Source organism: Sparus aurata, chromosome 8, assembly GCF_900880675.1.
Source record: "Sparus aurata chromosome 8, fSpaAur1.1, whole genome shotgun sequence".
Taxonomy (NCBI): domain Eukaryota; kingdom Metazoa; phylum Chordata; class Actinopteri; order Spariformes; family Sparidae; genus Sparus; species Sparus aurata.
Window position 1 is genome coordinate 2,188,311 of NC_044194.1, and position 16,840 is coordinate 2,205,150.

The 16,840-nt window shown below is 41.4% G+C and overlaps 1 protein-coding gene across 1 annotated transcript; it reads left to right on the forward strand.

Moving 5' to 3' along the window:
* Positions 1-3,753: 3,753 nt before the first annotated feature.
* LOC115586145 (tripartite motif-containing protein 35-like) lies at positions 3,754-6,752 on the forward strand. The gene is made up of 2 exons (XM_030424940.1): positions 3,754-3,928; positions 4,024-6,752. The coding sequence occupies exon 2, from the start codon at positions 4,041-4,043 to the stop codon at positions 5,427-5,429; it is 1,389 nt and encodes a 462-aa protein (XP_030280800.1). The 5' UTR covers positions 3,754-3,928; positions 4,024-4,040; the 3' UTR covers positions 5,430-6,752.
* Positions 6,753-16,840: the final 10,088 nt, after the last annotated feature.

Here is a 16,840-nt window from a genome sequence, read left to right on the forward strand (position 1 = left end):
GCAGGGATCCTCAACCAGAGCTTTTATTGAAGCTCCCCAAACTACTTATAGGCAAGATGTGCTAAACGCTGATGGCAGGTCTTAGCAAGTTTTCTGGGGGAAACCCTGACTCCAATATCCAAATTGTAATCCACAGCATGATGGTTAAAATGGTTAATCTGTTGTGCTTTAATTCCCTTGGTCTGTTTCTGCTGAAGATTTCTTGAAGTCCTTTCCGCAACGTTTAGGCTGCTCACATACGTCTCATGTGTTGCTTCAAGGCTGGAGCGAGTGGAAGAACACTCTTTAGTACATAAACTCTTCGGTTTATATACTCTTTTGCTTTGGACAGTGGCTTGGTTTATGTCCTTATTAGGACGTTTTTCCAGCTATCTCTCAGTTCAATGACTAATAATCCCTCGATGATAGTGAACAATTTTGTAATGATCTGACTGTCCTTTGACCATGACTGAGGTGTAACACCTCTTCTTGTCCTCTTGTCAACCGAACAGTCCTGCAACATTTCCTCTTGGCCTCAACTCATCCCAGCGTCTCTACTGATTTAACCTTTCCTTCCTTTAAGTTTCTAAACTTTTAATAAATTAATTTCAATCAAGACTAAACGTTACACATTTTTTTACTGTAATCACAGCAATTTTAATACTTAACTCTACTGTGATCATGACAGAATCATCACCCTTATGACAGAGCCTGAGTGTATCGCTTCCCCTTTTTATACCAAACAGTGATGTGTCACTTCCTCTTGGCCTCCCAACACTATTGTTTTAACATTTTCTTCATTAAGCTCCTAAACTTTAACACAACGCAGTAGGCAGAGCTTTGATATACTTCAGAATCATTTCAGGACTATGTATGATGTACATTACTTGTATATGTGTTTGGCAGAAGTAAATGGATCTCAACTTGTCTAACATTTTGTGTGTGTGTGTGTGTGTTTGAGTGTTTAAGTCTCCTCTTTGATAGGTAGACGTCACTGAAGGATACGAGTCGTCTCATGGGAATTTCTTCAAAAGAAATTAAAGATCACATATTAAGTAATATTCTGGTAAAACACCTTTAAAGAAGCTCCAGAAACAGAGGTCCCCTCTTAGATAGTGGAGAGATGTAGTGCCCTGTTGGCATATAGATGTGTGTGTGTGTGTGTGTGTGTGTGTGTGCGAGTGTGTGTGTATGTGTGTGTGTGTGTTTGTGTGTGTGTTTGTGTGTGTGCGTATTTTTGAAGAACAAAATAAAGGATGGGCACAAAGGATCAAATCACTTAATAACTTCCCGTTTCATTGTCAAGATCCAAAAATTGTATTTCAAATTCAAGATCATAAAATTTCCAAACAATGAAATATTTTTTTTAAATATATGAAATGTTTGTAATAACAAATACATTTGATGATCCAAAATACTGTAAATGTTTTTTTCTCCTTTTGATGTGATAAAGTCACAATGATTCTGATTCTGTGTGTTTTCAGTCTCCATCAGTTGAACTCTGCTGTCAGTCGTCCGTTCAGTGAGAGGACGAGTCGTTCTATATTTAAGGTGGACGTCTCAGTTTGGGTTCATGTGATGTTGTTGACTAAAGAACTGAATCTCTATCTGGTGTTTCTCTCTTAATAAAGGGGCAAAAATGCAAATATAAATATGAGAGAATAAGTAAAATAACAAACACTGAATAAAGACAATAGAAGAAATGCAAACTGGTTCAGCCTGATGACGAACAACCTTTTCTAACACATGGAGCTGCTCCGGAGACAAAGATGGTTTTGAATTTAACTGCTTTTCTTCTGGCAATTACAACTTTGACTTGACTGACTGAAGGCTTGATGTTTCCTCCACACTCTGCATCTAAAAGTATAAAATGGCTGACAACCACTCTTAGTTCATTTTAGTTGTTTTTATTCAAACTGTGTTTCTGCAGAAAAATGACCAAACTTTCCTTGAAATCCTGTTAAATGATGAAGAAAGAAGTTTTCAGGGACTTTGTTACAGGATTAAAATTACTTTAGAATAAATTGTAAATCAGATTTCACATCAGTCTGATGAGATGTGAGTCCTGCAGTGTTCCTGCTCTCCACCAGGTGGCGCTTCAGTCCGTCACTCTGAACCTTCGGCTGCAGCTCATTCACAGATGTTTCTATACATGTGGCTGAAGCTTTTAAACCCAGAGAACCACACAGAGACACAGGTACTTGGTGCTTCTTCACTTTGGCATTTACACAAAGACATTATTTTAACAGTTATACAACAGTTATTTCCGACCACGTAATTTGATTGGACAAGAGGCATTCCATGAGTGCTGATATAGAGTACAACCACACTGGGACTTTTTACAGACATATCACTCCGCTGCGCAGGCGTTTCAATTACCATTAATTAACGTTACATCAGTTGCAGACTTGCGTATGATTGTGGCAAACTTTGCACTGGTGTGATTATCTGCGGCCTACGACCGAATCACACCAGTGCTGTTACACAGTGCAACCTCACTCCCTCTCGTGTGATATTGCTTAATAATTGTTAGTTTTTGTGAGAAAAAGAAGAATCACATCTTCTCTCAAAATGTGTTAAAGACAAGCAGCACAAAGTTTTACCTCTCAAACAATGCATGCTGGGAACTCTTTGTGTTCACTCACTCTGTGATTATGTTCGTTGTTTTTGATTATTATTTTACACCTATTGTGTGTTATTGTGTTTTATTTATGCTCTGGACATCATTGAAAATGAAGACTTGCCCTCAATGATGAGTTGAATTAATGAATTATATTGATCCAACTCATCATTTAAAGTCAAAAGAATTCCAGTAAAAACAAAGTCATATTTTTGACTTCAGAAGTTTAATCAACTTGAAACAAATGAAACTTGTTTTTATACGTTGAGTTCATTAGAGAAGGAAAGTTGATTCCTCTAAATTCAATAAAGACTTTTTACGTTGAATTTTTACTTTCACCACTGGTGTAATCAGTATTTTTCTATTCAAGGAGAAAAATAGAATCTAACCAAATCAAACCAGTTTTCTATTTATATGAATCACAATCACGTTGCATTTAGTGCCTTGCTGGCAGATAATTAAAACCACTTCAGTTCTCCACCTCCAAAACTACGTAACACCCCTTTAATGCTGATTATTGGGCCCTTGGGTCATAAAGAGTTGCATTTGTCTTCAGTCAGTGTGACTAAACTCTCAGTCTCTTACTGAGTACACTCTTTGTAAATATCTGTAGATTTACTGACAGAGTCAAATGAATATTAAGTCAACAAAACAGACTCTGTGTTAAAGTAACTGGTCAACAGAAACACCTGTTTCACTGCTTCCTGTCTCTCAACACAACACATACTGTGATCTAAATATCTCAGTGTGACTCAATCTGAATCCTTTCATAAAGACTGTAATGATCTAACATTAGTTATCTTAAATAAACATTTGGAGAATGTTTTTGGATCGAGGCTGGACAACAAATAAACAGAACATGAAGATATTGCTGCCAAATAAATGTGACGATATTATCAAGTTAACATCTTTTGAGGTTCATATTTTATCTTGAAAATTATTAATCTAAGTTATAACATGATAGAGAATGGTGGTTCTGATTGGACTATAGCTCCTCCAACAACAACAACAAATGTATCAGATTACATTTCCTGCAATAAATCACTACTTTGGACTGAAACACTCCTCTGAGTCACATGTGAACCAACAGCATTCAGCAGGTCTGACAAAGCTCCGCCCACATCTGACTCACATGATACAAACCAGGAAACAGTTTGTCAGTGTGTGTGTGTGTGTGTGTGTGTGTGTGTGTGTGTCTCTTTAGTACAGAAACACAGACAGACGATCAGATCCACCTTCAGACTGAACTAACAACGTCCTCTGAGTGAGTTCATCTACAGGAGAGAGGAGGAGGAAACTACAACACTGCAGACGCTCCACACACTGAAGGTGAGTCCAACCAGAACCAGAACTCAAAGTTAACTTTAGTGAAGTGAAGGAGGAAGTGGAGCTGTGACTGACTGTACTGTCTGCTGTGTTCACAGCGTCACTCAGAGACAAAATGGCTTCCAGGTTAGAGGAGGATCTCTGCTGTCCGGTGTGTCATGATGTCTTCAGAGAGCCTGTCGTTCTGTCATGTAGCCACAGCTTCTGTAAAGACTGTCTGCAGAGCTGGTGGACAGAGAGACAAACACGGGAGTGTCCAGTTTGTAGGAGAAGATCTTCAAAGCAACATCCACCTTTAAACCTGGTATTAAAGAACCTGTGTGAGACCTTCCTACAGGAGAGACATCAGAGAGCTTCAGAGGATCTCTGCAGTCGGCACTCTGAGAAACTCAAACTCTTCTGTCTGGACCATCAGCAGCCGGTGTGTCTCGTCTGCAGAGACTCAGAACAACACACCAACCACAGATTCAGACCCATCGATGAAGCTGCACGACAACACAAGAAGAAACTTCAGGAAACTCTGGAGCCTTTAAAGAAGAAGTTAAAGGTTTTTGAAGAAGTTAAAGTGAAGTTTGATCAGACAGCAGAACACATGAAGGTCCAGGCCCGACACACAGAGAGGCAGATTAAGGATCAGTTTAAGAAGCTGCACCAGTTTCTAGAAGAGGAAGAGGAGGCCAGGATGGCTGCACTGAGGGAGGAAGAGGAGCAGAAGAGTCAGATGATGAAGGAGAAGATGGAGGCTCTGAGCAGGAAGATAGCAGCTCTTTCACACACAGTCAGAGCCACAGAGGAGGAGCTGAGAGCTGAAGACGTCTCATTCCTGCACAACTACAAGGCTGCAGTGGAAAGAGTCCAGCAGTGCCCCCTGCTGGAGGATCCACAGCTGCCCTCAGGTGCTCTGATAGACCAGGCCAAACACCTGGGCAACCTGAGCTTCAACATCTGGAACAAGATGAAGGACATGGTCTCCTACACTCCTGTGGTTCTGGACCCAAACACTGCTGGTCTAGAACTTATCCTGTCTGAAGATCTGAGCAGTGTGAGACGAGGAGAGACACAGAAGCTTCCTGATAATCCAGAGAGGTTTGACTTTTTCAGGTCTGTCCTGGGCTCTGAGGGCTTTAACTCAGGGACTCACAGCTGGGACGTCGAGGTTGGAGGCAGTACAGGCTGGAGACTGGGTGTGTTAGCAGAATCTGTCCAGAGGAAGGGATTCATACTGTCTGGATTATGGAGAATAATGTTAGACGAAGGTAAATACTCAGTGTGGTCAGCATCAGCTCCATCCACTGATCTCGTAGTGCAGAAGAAGCTCCAGAGGATCAGAGTGAATCTGGACTGGAACAGAGGAAAGCTGTCGTTCTCTGATCCTGATACTAACACACACCTACACACCTTCACACACACTTTCACTGAGAGGATGTTTCCATACATTTACACTTGGGATAAACTGAAGATATCACCTCTGAAGGTGTGTGTGACAGTGGAACAGAGCAGGTAAAGAAGTATTTCATCTCTGGAAAGACGGCCCTTAAATAAAACTTTCTCTCTCTGAAGTAGAAAGACAAATATTTTTTAACTTGATGCTACATGAGCAGAGAAAACAGAGTAAAGGACTGTGGTGTTCACTTCTACTCTAAAGGTAGAAAGACTACAACTCCCAGAGTGCACAGCGCTGCACCTGATTGGACGGGGCTCAGTTTTGGCTCAGAGAAAGTTCTGAAAGAGGAGACAGTGAGGCGGCTGGATGCTGATGAACAATATTGTGTTGCAGCTGAACGGTGAAAAAAATGTAATATCCAGGATGTTTGGCTGACAAACCTCATTAGAAGCTGAACTGTCCGAATTCTAACAGAGAGATAAACAGAGCAATTAATTTGGACCTGACAAACATTTAAAAATCATGTGTTCACAATCATAATAATGTTTTTAAGTAAAAGAGAGACTTTTATTCTGCAGCGTTCTACGAGCTCTGTAGATGTTTTATTTTAAAATGATTTGTCAACATAAAAATGTCATCAACATCAATCACAGAATTCAACCTGTTAATCTTCACCTGCTCCTCCTGTTGTCTCATCATTCAGAAACACAGATGGTCATGTTTCTGTTCTTGTTTGTTTTAGTTTCACAGTTTGCTTTGTAATCTGTCATTTCAAACTGGGATATTTCCCACTAAAATGAAAGTTGCCAAAGTTGTGCCACTGTTTAAGAATGGTGACACACACGAGTTTACTAATTACAGACCAATCTCAATACTGCCACAACTGTCGAAAATCCTAGAGAAGCTATTCAACAATAGGCTAGATAACTTCATCAACAAACACAAATTGCTATATGACAGCCAATATGGATTCAGAAGGAACCACTCGACTGCCTTTGCTCTAACTGAGTCTGTGGAAATCATTACTGACGCTATTGACCAAAAACAACATTCAATAGGAATTTTCATAGACCTGAAAAAAGTTAATCATGATATTTTAATAGCTATACTGGAGAGATATGGCATCAGAGGTGTAGCACTGCAGTGGGTCAAGAGCTATCTACACAAGAGATCCCAATATGTCAAAATGGGTGATAACACATCGACTAGCTTGGACATAGTCTGTGGGGTCCCACAGGGGTCAGTTCTGGGTCCAAAGCTGTTTATACTATATATAAATGATATATGCAAAGTGTCAAATATTCTGAAATTAATATTATTCGCAGATGATACAAATATTTTCTGTTCTGGGACTGACTTGAACCAACTTGTGGAAACAGTAAATCACGAAATGGCCAAACTTCATGTGTGGTTTAATATAAATAAATTATCACTAAATCTTGAGAAAACTAAATACATGCTATATGGGAAAAAAGGCTGCAACAACAGTACTAACATTCAAGTAAACGGAGTGAATATTGAAAGGGTACATGAGAACAAAGTACTGGGAGTAATCATCGACGACATGTTAAGTTGGAAGCCACACATAAGACAGCTAAAAAGGAAGTTGGCCAGGAGTGTGTCCATACTCTGGAAAGCACAAAAGATATTAAATCAAAAAGCACTTCATCTGTTGTACTGTGCACTCGTCTCTCCACACCTGCAATACTGTGCAGAGGTGTGGGGACACACATATAAAGGCTCCACACAGCCTTTGTTAATACTCCAAAAAAGAGCTTTGAGAATCTTACATTATGCCAACTATAGGGCACACACAAATCAGTTATTTATTGAATCAAGAATACTTAAACTATATGACTTAATAAACTATCGCACACTACAAATGATGTACAAGGCTGCTAACAAAAGCCTCCCTCATAATTTGCAAATACTCTTCCTAGACAGAGAGGAGAGACACAATCTCAGATGGAACATGATTTTCAGGCAAAGTAAAGTACGAACTACGTTAAAATCCTTTTCTTTATCGGTCAAAGGTGTTAAACAATGGAATGTGCTAGAAGAAGATGTCAAAAAATCAGCAACACTAAGTGGCTTCAAGAAAAAGTATGTACATTCAATCGTTGATCAGTACAGATCAATACAGGAGGGTTGATAAAGGTCAGAGGCACGAATCAACAGACACTGTGCAGACACTGTGTTGAGACGGCATGTGAGCATAACAAATACCATTCTGTACCCAAACAATAAGTTGAACCTGAGAAAATTGTATGGTCCAAGGCCAATGCCAGTTGTACATAGCAGGATGTTGTTATAATGTGCATCAACAATGTGAGATAACTTAGGTACGAACACTGTGCCACTATTGTGAGTTATCACAAGTTCTTCTGAGCTGTGAAGGACTCAACCCTGTAAATCGGCACACAACAGTCATTCGATTGAGATTCGTCTAATATTGTACAACAACGTTCTTAACCAATCAACCAATCGATCAATCCACGATGGAGTTGCTGAGCTGGTCAATGAATGCCATCGACAGAGTGTTCTCAACACGGCGTGCTGGTTCTGGTGAACCGACATGCCCGGACGGGACCTTCATGTCCGGCTACGTTATGGATGGTTGGGGAAAGTGGTGAGTCATCTGCCTTGCCGCACTGGATGTGGAGGATGTCGAGGACGTGTACATGTTACGTTCATGACAATTGGAATGATCGCTTTGGGATTTGGAATCTTTATGCAATATCGGAAAATGAGAAAGATCGCTACTGAGCAGACCAGTGCGAGGGCGGACAACGCCAATACTCGGAGTGCTGTGGTCGGGATACGCTCTGACATCTCAGCAATTCGCGAGTTCGTGATACAGATGCGAGTTGATGTAGCCACCAATCGGGAGGACATGGCGAAGCTAACAGTGATGAAAGCTGCAGAGGAGACTGATGAATAACATAAAAAGGCATTAAAGGGCTCTTACACCATCCCAACACCATCTCAACAAATAATAAATACACTGGACTTTTGCTCTCTGTCGATTGGACATTCTGACCTTGTGGCAAGCCTGGCTATAAGATGAGGCCATAAGATGAGACTGTTGTTCACTCATGATGGACTAATATGGACACATGTGCAGACACACATGTAATCTGTATGTACTGTCTAGAGCTTGAATTCAGCTCTGTATGCTACTGCTGTAATATGTTTTGTCAAAGGTCATAACAAAAGAAGTTGTTAGGTAAAACAAAAAAAACAACAAAAAGAAAATGTAAAATGCAAAAGACAAGAAAAGATCAGGATGAAGATTTTATCCTGTGGGTAATGGGGGCGGGGCTTGATAAGCTTTGGCTTCTCCCGCTTTTCCCTTTCGGCCATGTGTGTTGTATTATTTGAACAATGATGAAATCTGATGTTTATGAATTGACATGCCCGAAATAAACAACATAAATAAATAAATAAATAAATGTGTTTGTATTGTCGACCTTTTCATGAATTAAATGATTACTTAGTTAATGTAGTGCCCTGTTGGCAATATAAATGTGTATATGTGTGTTTGTGTGTGTGCATTTGTGTGTGTGTGTGTTTATACAGGTGTTATATCCCTGCATATATTCACATGTGTTTTATGGATAGAAACCCTCTATAAACCTCCATTAGGTGGAGGGATTAGCAGCTGGGATGGTGACAGTTGAAGTAAACCGAACAGAATACCTCTCTGTAACACTGGAGCCAGTTACCACGACAACAGGGTTGACGGTTCGAGTCCCTTGGAGTCTGTGCAGGAACACGTTGAGCTTCTGGTGGATGCTAATTCAGTTTCTCTCAGATACTGTACGATTTTTGTGAGGTTACAATCTTTTTAACACAATGTGGGGGAAAATTGTGTAGGTTGGTCTTGGAAAACAGAAAAGGGTGATTACAAAGGTAATGAAGGTATGCCAAAAAAGAAATGTAAATGAATGTGGAATTAAATATATAAAGCCAACGTGTTTCAACTGTTAGGTCTTCATCAGAGAGGACACGCAAATATAAGTAAACACAGAAACTGCAAATCACAGCAAAGAGATAAAAACAGATTTCAAGAATTTAATTTTATATTCATGTGTACATATTTGTTTTACAGTGAGAGGAGTAAAAATTTAATTTGTGTAAGAATGATCTCAGAATAAGAGTTTTAAGTCAATTATCAATAATTCCGAAGCACATCTAAAAACACGTGAGTGCTTTACAAACAACGACAAAAGACAATAAGGTGGAAAGAGGAAACAATAACAGAGGTCAAGATAAAATCCATCATGAGAGACCAGAACGTAGGAGTTTCTGATGTGGTGTGGACCGGAAGACACTGGTCGGAGAAGCTGAGTGGTCTTGGTCGGGTGTTGGGAGTCAAACTGTGCAGTGCTTCAATATCAAAAGAATGAAAAGAGGGATGATCACGCTTACAAGAACCAGGTTTTAAACCTTGCAGCATCGTTCTGTAACTACAGCAGATGTGAGAGTGAAGCCGGACTCACTCCCTCATACACAGACTTTTAGTATTCGAGGCAGGAGAAGATAAAAACATCGACTACGTTTTCAGAGACTTCAGATGATAAGAACAGTTTTTAGGAACAAGCTGCCTCTCAGCACAGAATCTGAAAGCATCTGTAAACTGTTGTTGTGTGTTTCAGTGACCCTGTGGTCTGATGGATACACCTCATTGAAATGCATGCTGGGAAGCTGTTCGCCGGCTGCTGACGGAGGTTAACTCAGAGATAAATACAGAAGCCCGGGAGAGGGCCCGGCTCTCCTCATCAACATATCTTAATGAGATAGGACAGCTTTAATTAAAATGAAATCATTTAATGGATTTTGTAATTAAAGCAGAGTGAGATGACGGCTGGTCGGTCGGGCCGGCAGAACCTCCCCTCTCTCTGACCCGGGTCAATTTATTAACACTGACTGAACTTTCATCAGCCAATCAAAGCGTCCTGGATTCTGGAGGTAAACACGTTTATTCTCTCCATCGATATCCAGAAATCCTGCTGCGTTTAGACGTGAACTGAACCGGATCTGAGATAAATCAAGAGATTACAGCTAGTCTAATCTAAAAACTAAAAGATATATTTAAAGGTTTAATTCATGCAGATAGTTTTGGTTCTGTTTGTCAAGGTTTTGAGATACATGATGTCTTCCTCTGCCGCAATACAATAAAGATGTAAAGATTTATTTTGTACAGCAAAAGAAAAACATATTTAAAAAGGCAGATGCTTGACAGGCTGAGCAGAAGATAAAAGACAACAAACAGTTACATGAGCCGACCTTGTGACGTGAAACAGACCAAATTATCTCCTTGTACCTACATATATATGACAATATGAATATGTATAATTATATAAATTCTTCAGCTCCTATTTTACCCGCATGCTGATGGAACAGTTGTAAAATGGTGTTGCATCATTCTCCTGAACATCTGAAGCAGCTGGGGACTGAAAAAACCAAACTACAACAGCTCCATACAGCTCGTCCAACAGACTTAAAGTCTCCTGAAGTCCCGAAGATCCAAAATGTATTTGAAAAGACACCTTCCCCCCTTTTTCTTTTTGGGTGAACTGTTCCTTTAACCTTCTGTCCTGCAGGTTCAGCAGTGAACTATACCTCGGTGAGTGATTGTTTCGTGGCACGTTCAACAAGACTTGTGTTCATGTTTCTGTGTCAGATGAGATGAAGACTCTGTTCTCACTGTCTGCTGATGATGGAAGAGTGACCTCACTGCTTCCACCGAGGATTTGATTGGCTGTATAGAAATACGTTTTCCATCTTCGCTCCGTGTTATTAAAGCAGAAACATGCGTCGCTGCCATGAAAACAAAAGATGTTTTTTAAAAAAAATCTCCTTTTTGTTGATTTTTGATTTTTTCCTCAGAGGAGATCAGGGTGATGTTTTCGTCCAGTAGGGGGCGTCACACCTCCACAGGACGAATACTGAGGACTACCTGACTGTGTGTGGACCTGGAGGTGCAGGATAAGTGGAGAAACTTCACCACAAAGGTTCAGTGTGTCATCACCTGGATGAACGAGAGGACTGAACCATCTCTTCTTTTCTGTTCTGTCCTACTGCTTTACACCACCTCTGTCTCCCTCAGCAGATTACTGAGCCGGTCATCCCTCCTCCTCCACCCCTCTCAGTGGAGTGTTGGATGGTACGACCCACTGCCATGCTCAGCAGTCACCCCTCCCTCTCTCCTCCTCCTCCTCCTCCTCCTCCTCCTCCTCCTCTCAGTGAGGGGAGCATCAGTCAGACACTCACACTCTGAGTCGCAGGGTTTATTCCTCTCCTCCTCTTCTTCTTCTTCTTCTTCTTCTTCTTCTGCTTCTTCTGCTTCTTCTGGTTCTGTTATGACCCATTTCAGGAGCGACTGCCACAGAGACAGACGTGAGTACCACACACACACACACACACACACACACACACACACACACACACACACACACACACAGTCAGTAAGATCAGTGTATCTGAGAAGCTCTTGTGACTGAAGACACATGTGGTGATGTTAGCGAGACTACTAAAGAAGGTGCAGGTGTGTGTGTGTGTGTGTGTGTGTGTGTGTGTGTGTGTAAAGTGACAGTTCTTGTGATCCTGTGAGGAAAAAGTGAAATAAGAACAGATAATTGGCAGAATCGTCCTTTAAGCTGCGAGCCGTCGGTGTAATTCATTCATCATTAACAGCAGGAGGGGATTTGAGTTGCATGTTAACTGTTAAGGCAGGTGGTGTGTGTGTGTGTGTGTGTGTGTGTGTGTGTGTGTGTGTGTGTGTGTGTGTGAGTTTAACACCTGGGTGAATTGAGGTGATGCTCCGCTGATTGCAGGGTTGGCGGTTCGATCCCCGGCTCCTCGAGCGAGATGAGGAATGATGATGCTGCCACTGCTGTGTGTGTGTGTGTGTGTGTGTGTGTGTGAGTGTGTGTGTGTGTGTGTGTTTGTGTGTGTGTGTGTGTGTGTGTGTGTGTGTTTTTGTAAAGCCCTATTTAAAGAAGAAACCTTGAGAGGTGAAGTAATTTTCTCTGGTCCTCGTCTCTTCAAAGGGGCTGTGTGAGGGTCGAGGTTAGAATCAGAGTTTTTTCCTTGAAAGGATTCTGGTTTGTTTTGGTGAAGCTCCTCTTTTTGTGGCTCGACTGTAATTTCCAACACGATAATAATAAAAAGTGTTTTCACCAGGAGAACAGCTGCAGTTTGGGAACACAGCTGTCAAGTTTTCATCTCAATTTAATGCTTAATTAAACTGAATATCCAGGATAAAATGCAATTTAATGCACATTTTCACAAACGACTTTTCATTTGAAATATTTGTTTGTGGTATAAATGCACAATATTGAATTCCTGCTGAAATCCAATATGCTTTATTTCCCATCGAGTGTCTTTTGCAGTAGAATAAACATATGTCGTCTCTTATTGTGATGATTAAACAGGCAGAATAACAAAACTCATAACAGAACTCAGTCATCCTGTCCTCGCTCCATGCTGATTCAGTCAGGAGAAGTTTCATAGTCGACAAAACATTTCTGGAGCTTCACAGTGAAACAAACGTCGCAGCATTCTGCTAAACAACTGAAGAAAAACAGCCAATAAGATAAAACGGCTTATCCAATGTAATTAAAATACTCCTGATGAGCCAAAAAGATTTTAAAAGATGTTATTTACATCATTTTTCTCTTCAGATCTTGTGTGTGTTGACACTGTTAGTCTGCAGCTACAGTGAAGAATTCAGCTTTAAAAAGGGTGTAAATAACAAATCAGTTTGGGATCTGGTGGCTTCTGGAGACTTGGACGAAGCTGGACGAGCTGCATGGAGCCGTTTTATTTACATCTATTTTGGCTTTTTACATTTTATAACAAATCCCCCGACACCCAGAGAGAAACAGTTCGACTGTGAAGCTCCAGAAATGTTTTGTTGACAACGAGACTTCAGCTGACTTTCATCAGCAGACAGGTGAGGACACAACGACTGAATCTTCATTTCTTGGTCACTTGTTTCTTTAATAGCTTCTTTAAAACGTACAAATTTCCTCGTTACACCGTGAAGAATCCTGGTTAATCTGGTGTCTTCGTAAATCATTACCCCTCGGACAGGTGAGGAGATAATGACTGACTCTTCTTCATCAAGTTGTCAACAGACGCAACGTTTAGTGTCGCAAAAAACACTGCAGAGAGAGAAAACACAACCGCACGGCCGACAGATTGTCACACAGAACAAAATGGAAATTATCTCAGAGAAACTAGATAAATAAATCTAATTTATTAAATAGAAAAAAAAAATAGTTTACAAAATGTTTTATATTCAAATTATGTGATCAGAATTAAAAATCTCATCTCAGGTGTGTTCATGACTGTTCAGTGTTCGCTGAAGCTTCTTGTGTTCGGTAACGACTTCAGTGTTTCTGTATTTCATTGTGATTTGCCTCTTTGTGTTTTCTGAAAGGGTAACTTTAATTTTCTTTCCTTAAAACATTCCACCCTCCATCATTTGTTTCTGCGCTGTGTGACTTCAGCTGTAGTGTCGTCACTACACTTTGGAAAATTTTACGCGGAGAAATTGATGCAAATTGATGCTTTGGGCACAAAATGTCAGATTGTAATGAAAATATAAAGATAACAGGGCTTGTGTACTGTGTGTTCAGCAAAACAGCCATGCATTTGTCAGGAGAAGAACAAAAAAAAAGCACGTACTGTGAAAAATAACTATTTCAAATCATTAGTACTGATATTTATCATTATTTGAATACTTTTGATGACACTAGTTAAGTGGATGAAGACTGAATTGTAATTGTTTTGGTGAACTGTCCCTTTAAAGTATCTTCTTATCGTCCAGTCATATCAGCAGAAATTTTAATTTCTGGCCGTATTATCACAAATTATTATATTTTCCTACATTGTGACTCAGTGATGTGCACAAGGGGGTGGCTCAATTGTTGAAAAACGCACGCTAAAGTGCCCTCCTGGGAGCTAAAACGTGTGCTAAAGTGCCCTCGTGGGAGCCAAAACTCGCGCTAAAGTGCCCTCGTGGGAGCCAAAACTTGCGCTAAAGTGCCCTCTTGGGAGCCAAAACACGCGATAAAGTGCCCTCGTGGGAGCCAAAACTCATGCTAAAGTGCCCTCTTGGGAGCAAAAACTTGCGCTAAAGTGCCCTTGTGGGAGCCAAAACTCGCGCTAAAGTGCCCTCTTGGGAGCAAAAACTTGCGCTAAAGTGCCCTTGTGGGAGCCAAAACTCATGCTAAAGTGCCCTCTTGGGAGCCAAAACACGCGCTAAAGTGTCCTCGTGGGAGCCAAAACTCGCGCTAAAGTGCCCTCTTGGGAGCCAAAACACGCGATAAAGTGCCCTCGTGGGAGCCAAAACTCGCGCTAAAGTGCCCTCTTGGGAGCCAAAACACGCGATAAAGTGCCCTCGTGGGAGCCAAAACTCGCGCTAAAGTGCCCTCTTGGGAGCCAAAACACGCTCTAAAGTGCCCTTCTTTTCGCCCCTGCCCTTCAAAAAGTCTGTGCACGCCACTGTTGTGTAGAGATGTGAAATCCTGACTGATTATTAGAAACCTCTCTGCAGTGCTGTGATGTCACACACTGATCACACCTGTCTGTCACACCTGGATCGTTTCCTGTCTCACCTGAACGCAGCTCCACGTGTTGTTTAATGTCTGAACGTCTGCTGACACTGAAGGAGCAGCCGGATCGTCTCAGATCTGTTTTAAATCGTTTCCTGCGTCCTGACAGAAGCGAGCTGGTGTTTGTGGTTTGTTTTTGAACGTTTGATCAGCTGTTAAACTTCACGACTGTTGAAGAGTTTTTCTGACCTGACTCACCTTCGTGTTTCTCACCATCAGATTAGAGGCATTTCCTCCCCGCTGCATCGTGTTTGTTTGTCCGGTGTCTCTTTAAGGCGTCGGCTCAGATGACTCAGGTCTTTTCTGTAATGAGAGCAGCTCTCACCCTGATGAAGACCAGAATCCACTCCAGCCTCCACACTCATTTACTTGTGAGTCAAGTTCAAGGTTTTGTTTATTCATCCGTGAAATCATGGAAATGTCAGCGCTCACATCCTCGCCACCGTCCGCGGTCACGGATGAGAGGAACCATCAGTGTTACAGTTTCTAAAAACTGGTGTGAACGTGGCTGCTAACATTTCAGCAGCGGCAGAGAGCAGCCGGGTGTGAAGACTGACCCTGAAACTCTAATATGACTCGCTGCTCTGATTCACACCTGGAGTTTGGTTCATTCGGTCCAGACGGAGAGAAAAACACAACACATTTTTTAGTTTTTCAGTTTTGGTCTGATTGCTGTTCACGCTGACTTTCTGACAAACAAACCAATGACAGCAAACATGAAGTAGAGCAGGCCGACAGGTGACTCACTGCCGTCCTGCATCATCGCGAACGACGTGGAAACACCAAAATCTGACAGTTTTTTTGCAGTTTTATTTACGTTCTGTTGTGTCACAAAGGAGTAATGAGCTCGCGTGGAGTGGCAGATTCTCGATAGGTGTTTTTAAAATCGTTATGAGTTATTCTCTGTGATCCGACTGCAAAAAATGGATCAAAAGTGTGAGAGTTCGACCTGAATTCAAACGCACACACCGTGTTAAACAACCACCACCGCTGATGAAACTCCGACGAGACCCGTCACAATATCTGAGTATTAAATCCGTCCTCTGAAACATTTGGGATAACATACAAACTCAACTCGACTAGATATACAACAACGATTGAGTCAGGAGCTCCAGTCGAAGACCAAACGATGGAAAACACGAAGACATTTCTGTCAGCTTCATGTTTTAATGAGCGGAGGGTTTCAGTCTTACAGTCTTATAGTCGTTCCACACAGACATGATGTTTCAGTCACAGACAAACTTTTCCTCCTCAGATGAGTGTAAAAAAAACATTTGACATTTCTGCTTCTCACCCGTGTTCTCACTCAGGGCACAAATATAAAAACGCACATACAAACAGCTGTTCGGGTTGAAACCCACTAATTGATGACGAGCCGACATCCAACCCGTCGTCGGTCCTCTGAAATGAGCCGTGAGATGCATCGTTTCCTCCGGTTGCATGAAACACGATCTCGGGCTTCGGAGTTATTGTGTCGGGAGTTTTACTGCTGAACATGCAGTCGAGTTTGTTCTCAGACATAATTCGGGTGAACAGACGGACGGAAAGTAATGAAAGCAGGATGTGGAGGAGATGAACCGAGTTCTGCAACAAGAAACTCAATAAATGCTTCTGTTACTTCCTCTCTGATGAGACAGAATTAGAAGCAGAACCAGACAGGCGCTGATCCAAAGCTCATGTTGGGCAGTGACTCTTCACTTAGTGCTGCTTTTATTTTGAAGATACACCAGCTGCTTTTATTCCTTTACAGAAAGACTGTTTTAAGGTCACCTGACAGGAAGTAGTGATGATGTCATCAGCAGCTCACCTGGATGTGTTTCCTGATGAAGGTCTGAGAGTCAGTCTGATGTTTGTCGGACAGTTTATTGTTACACAACCAACAAAAAGACACACAGGAGTGGTGGT

Bases quoted from the DNA above. Each gene is read 5' to 3' on its own strand.
- LOC115586145 (XM_030424940.1), top strand. From the start codon at position 4,041: ATGGCTTCCAGGTTAGAGGAGGATCTCTGCTGTCCGGTGTGTCATGAT.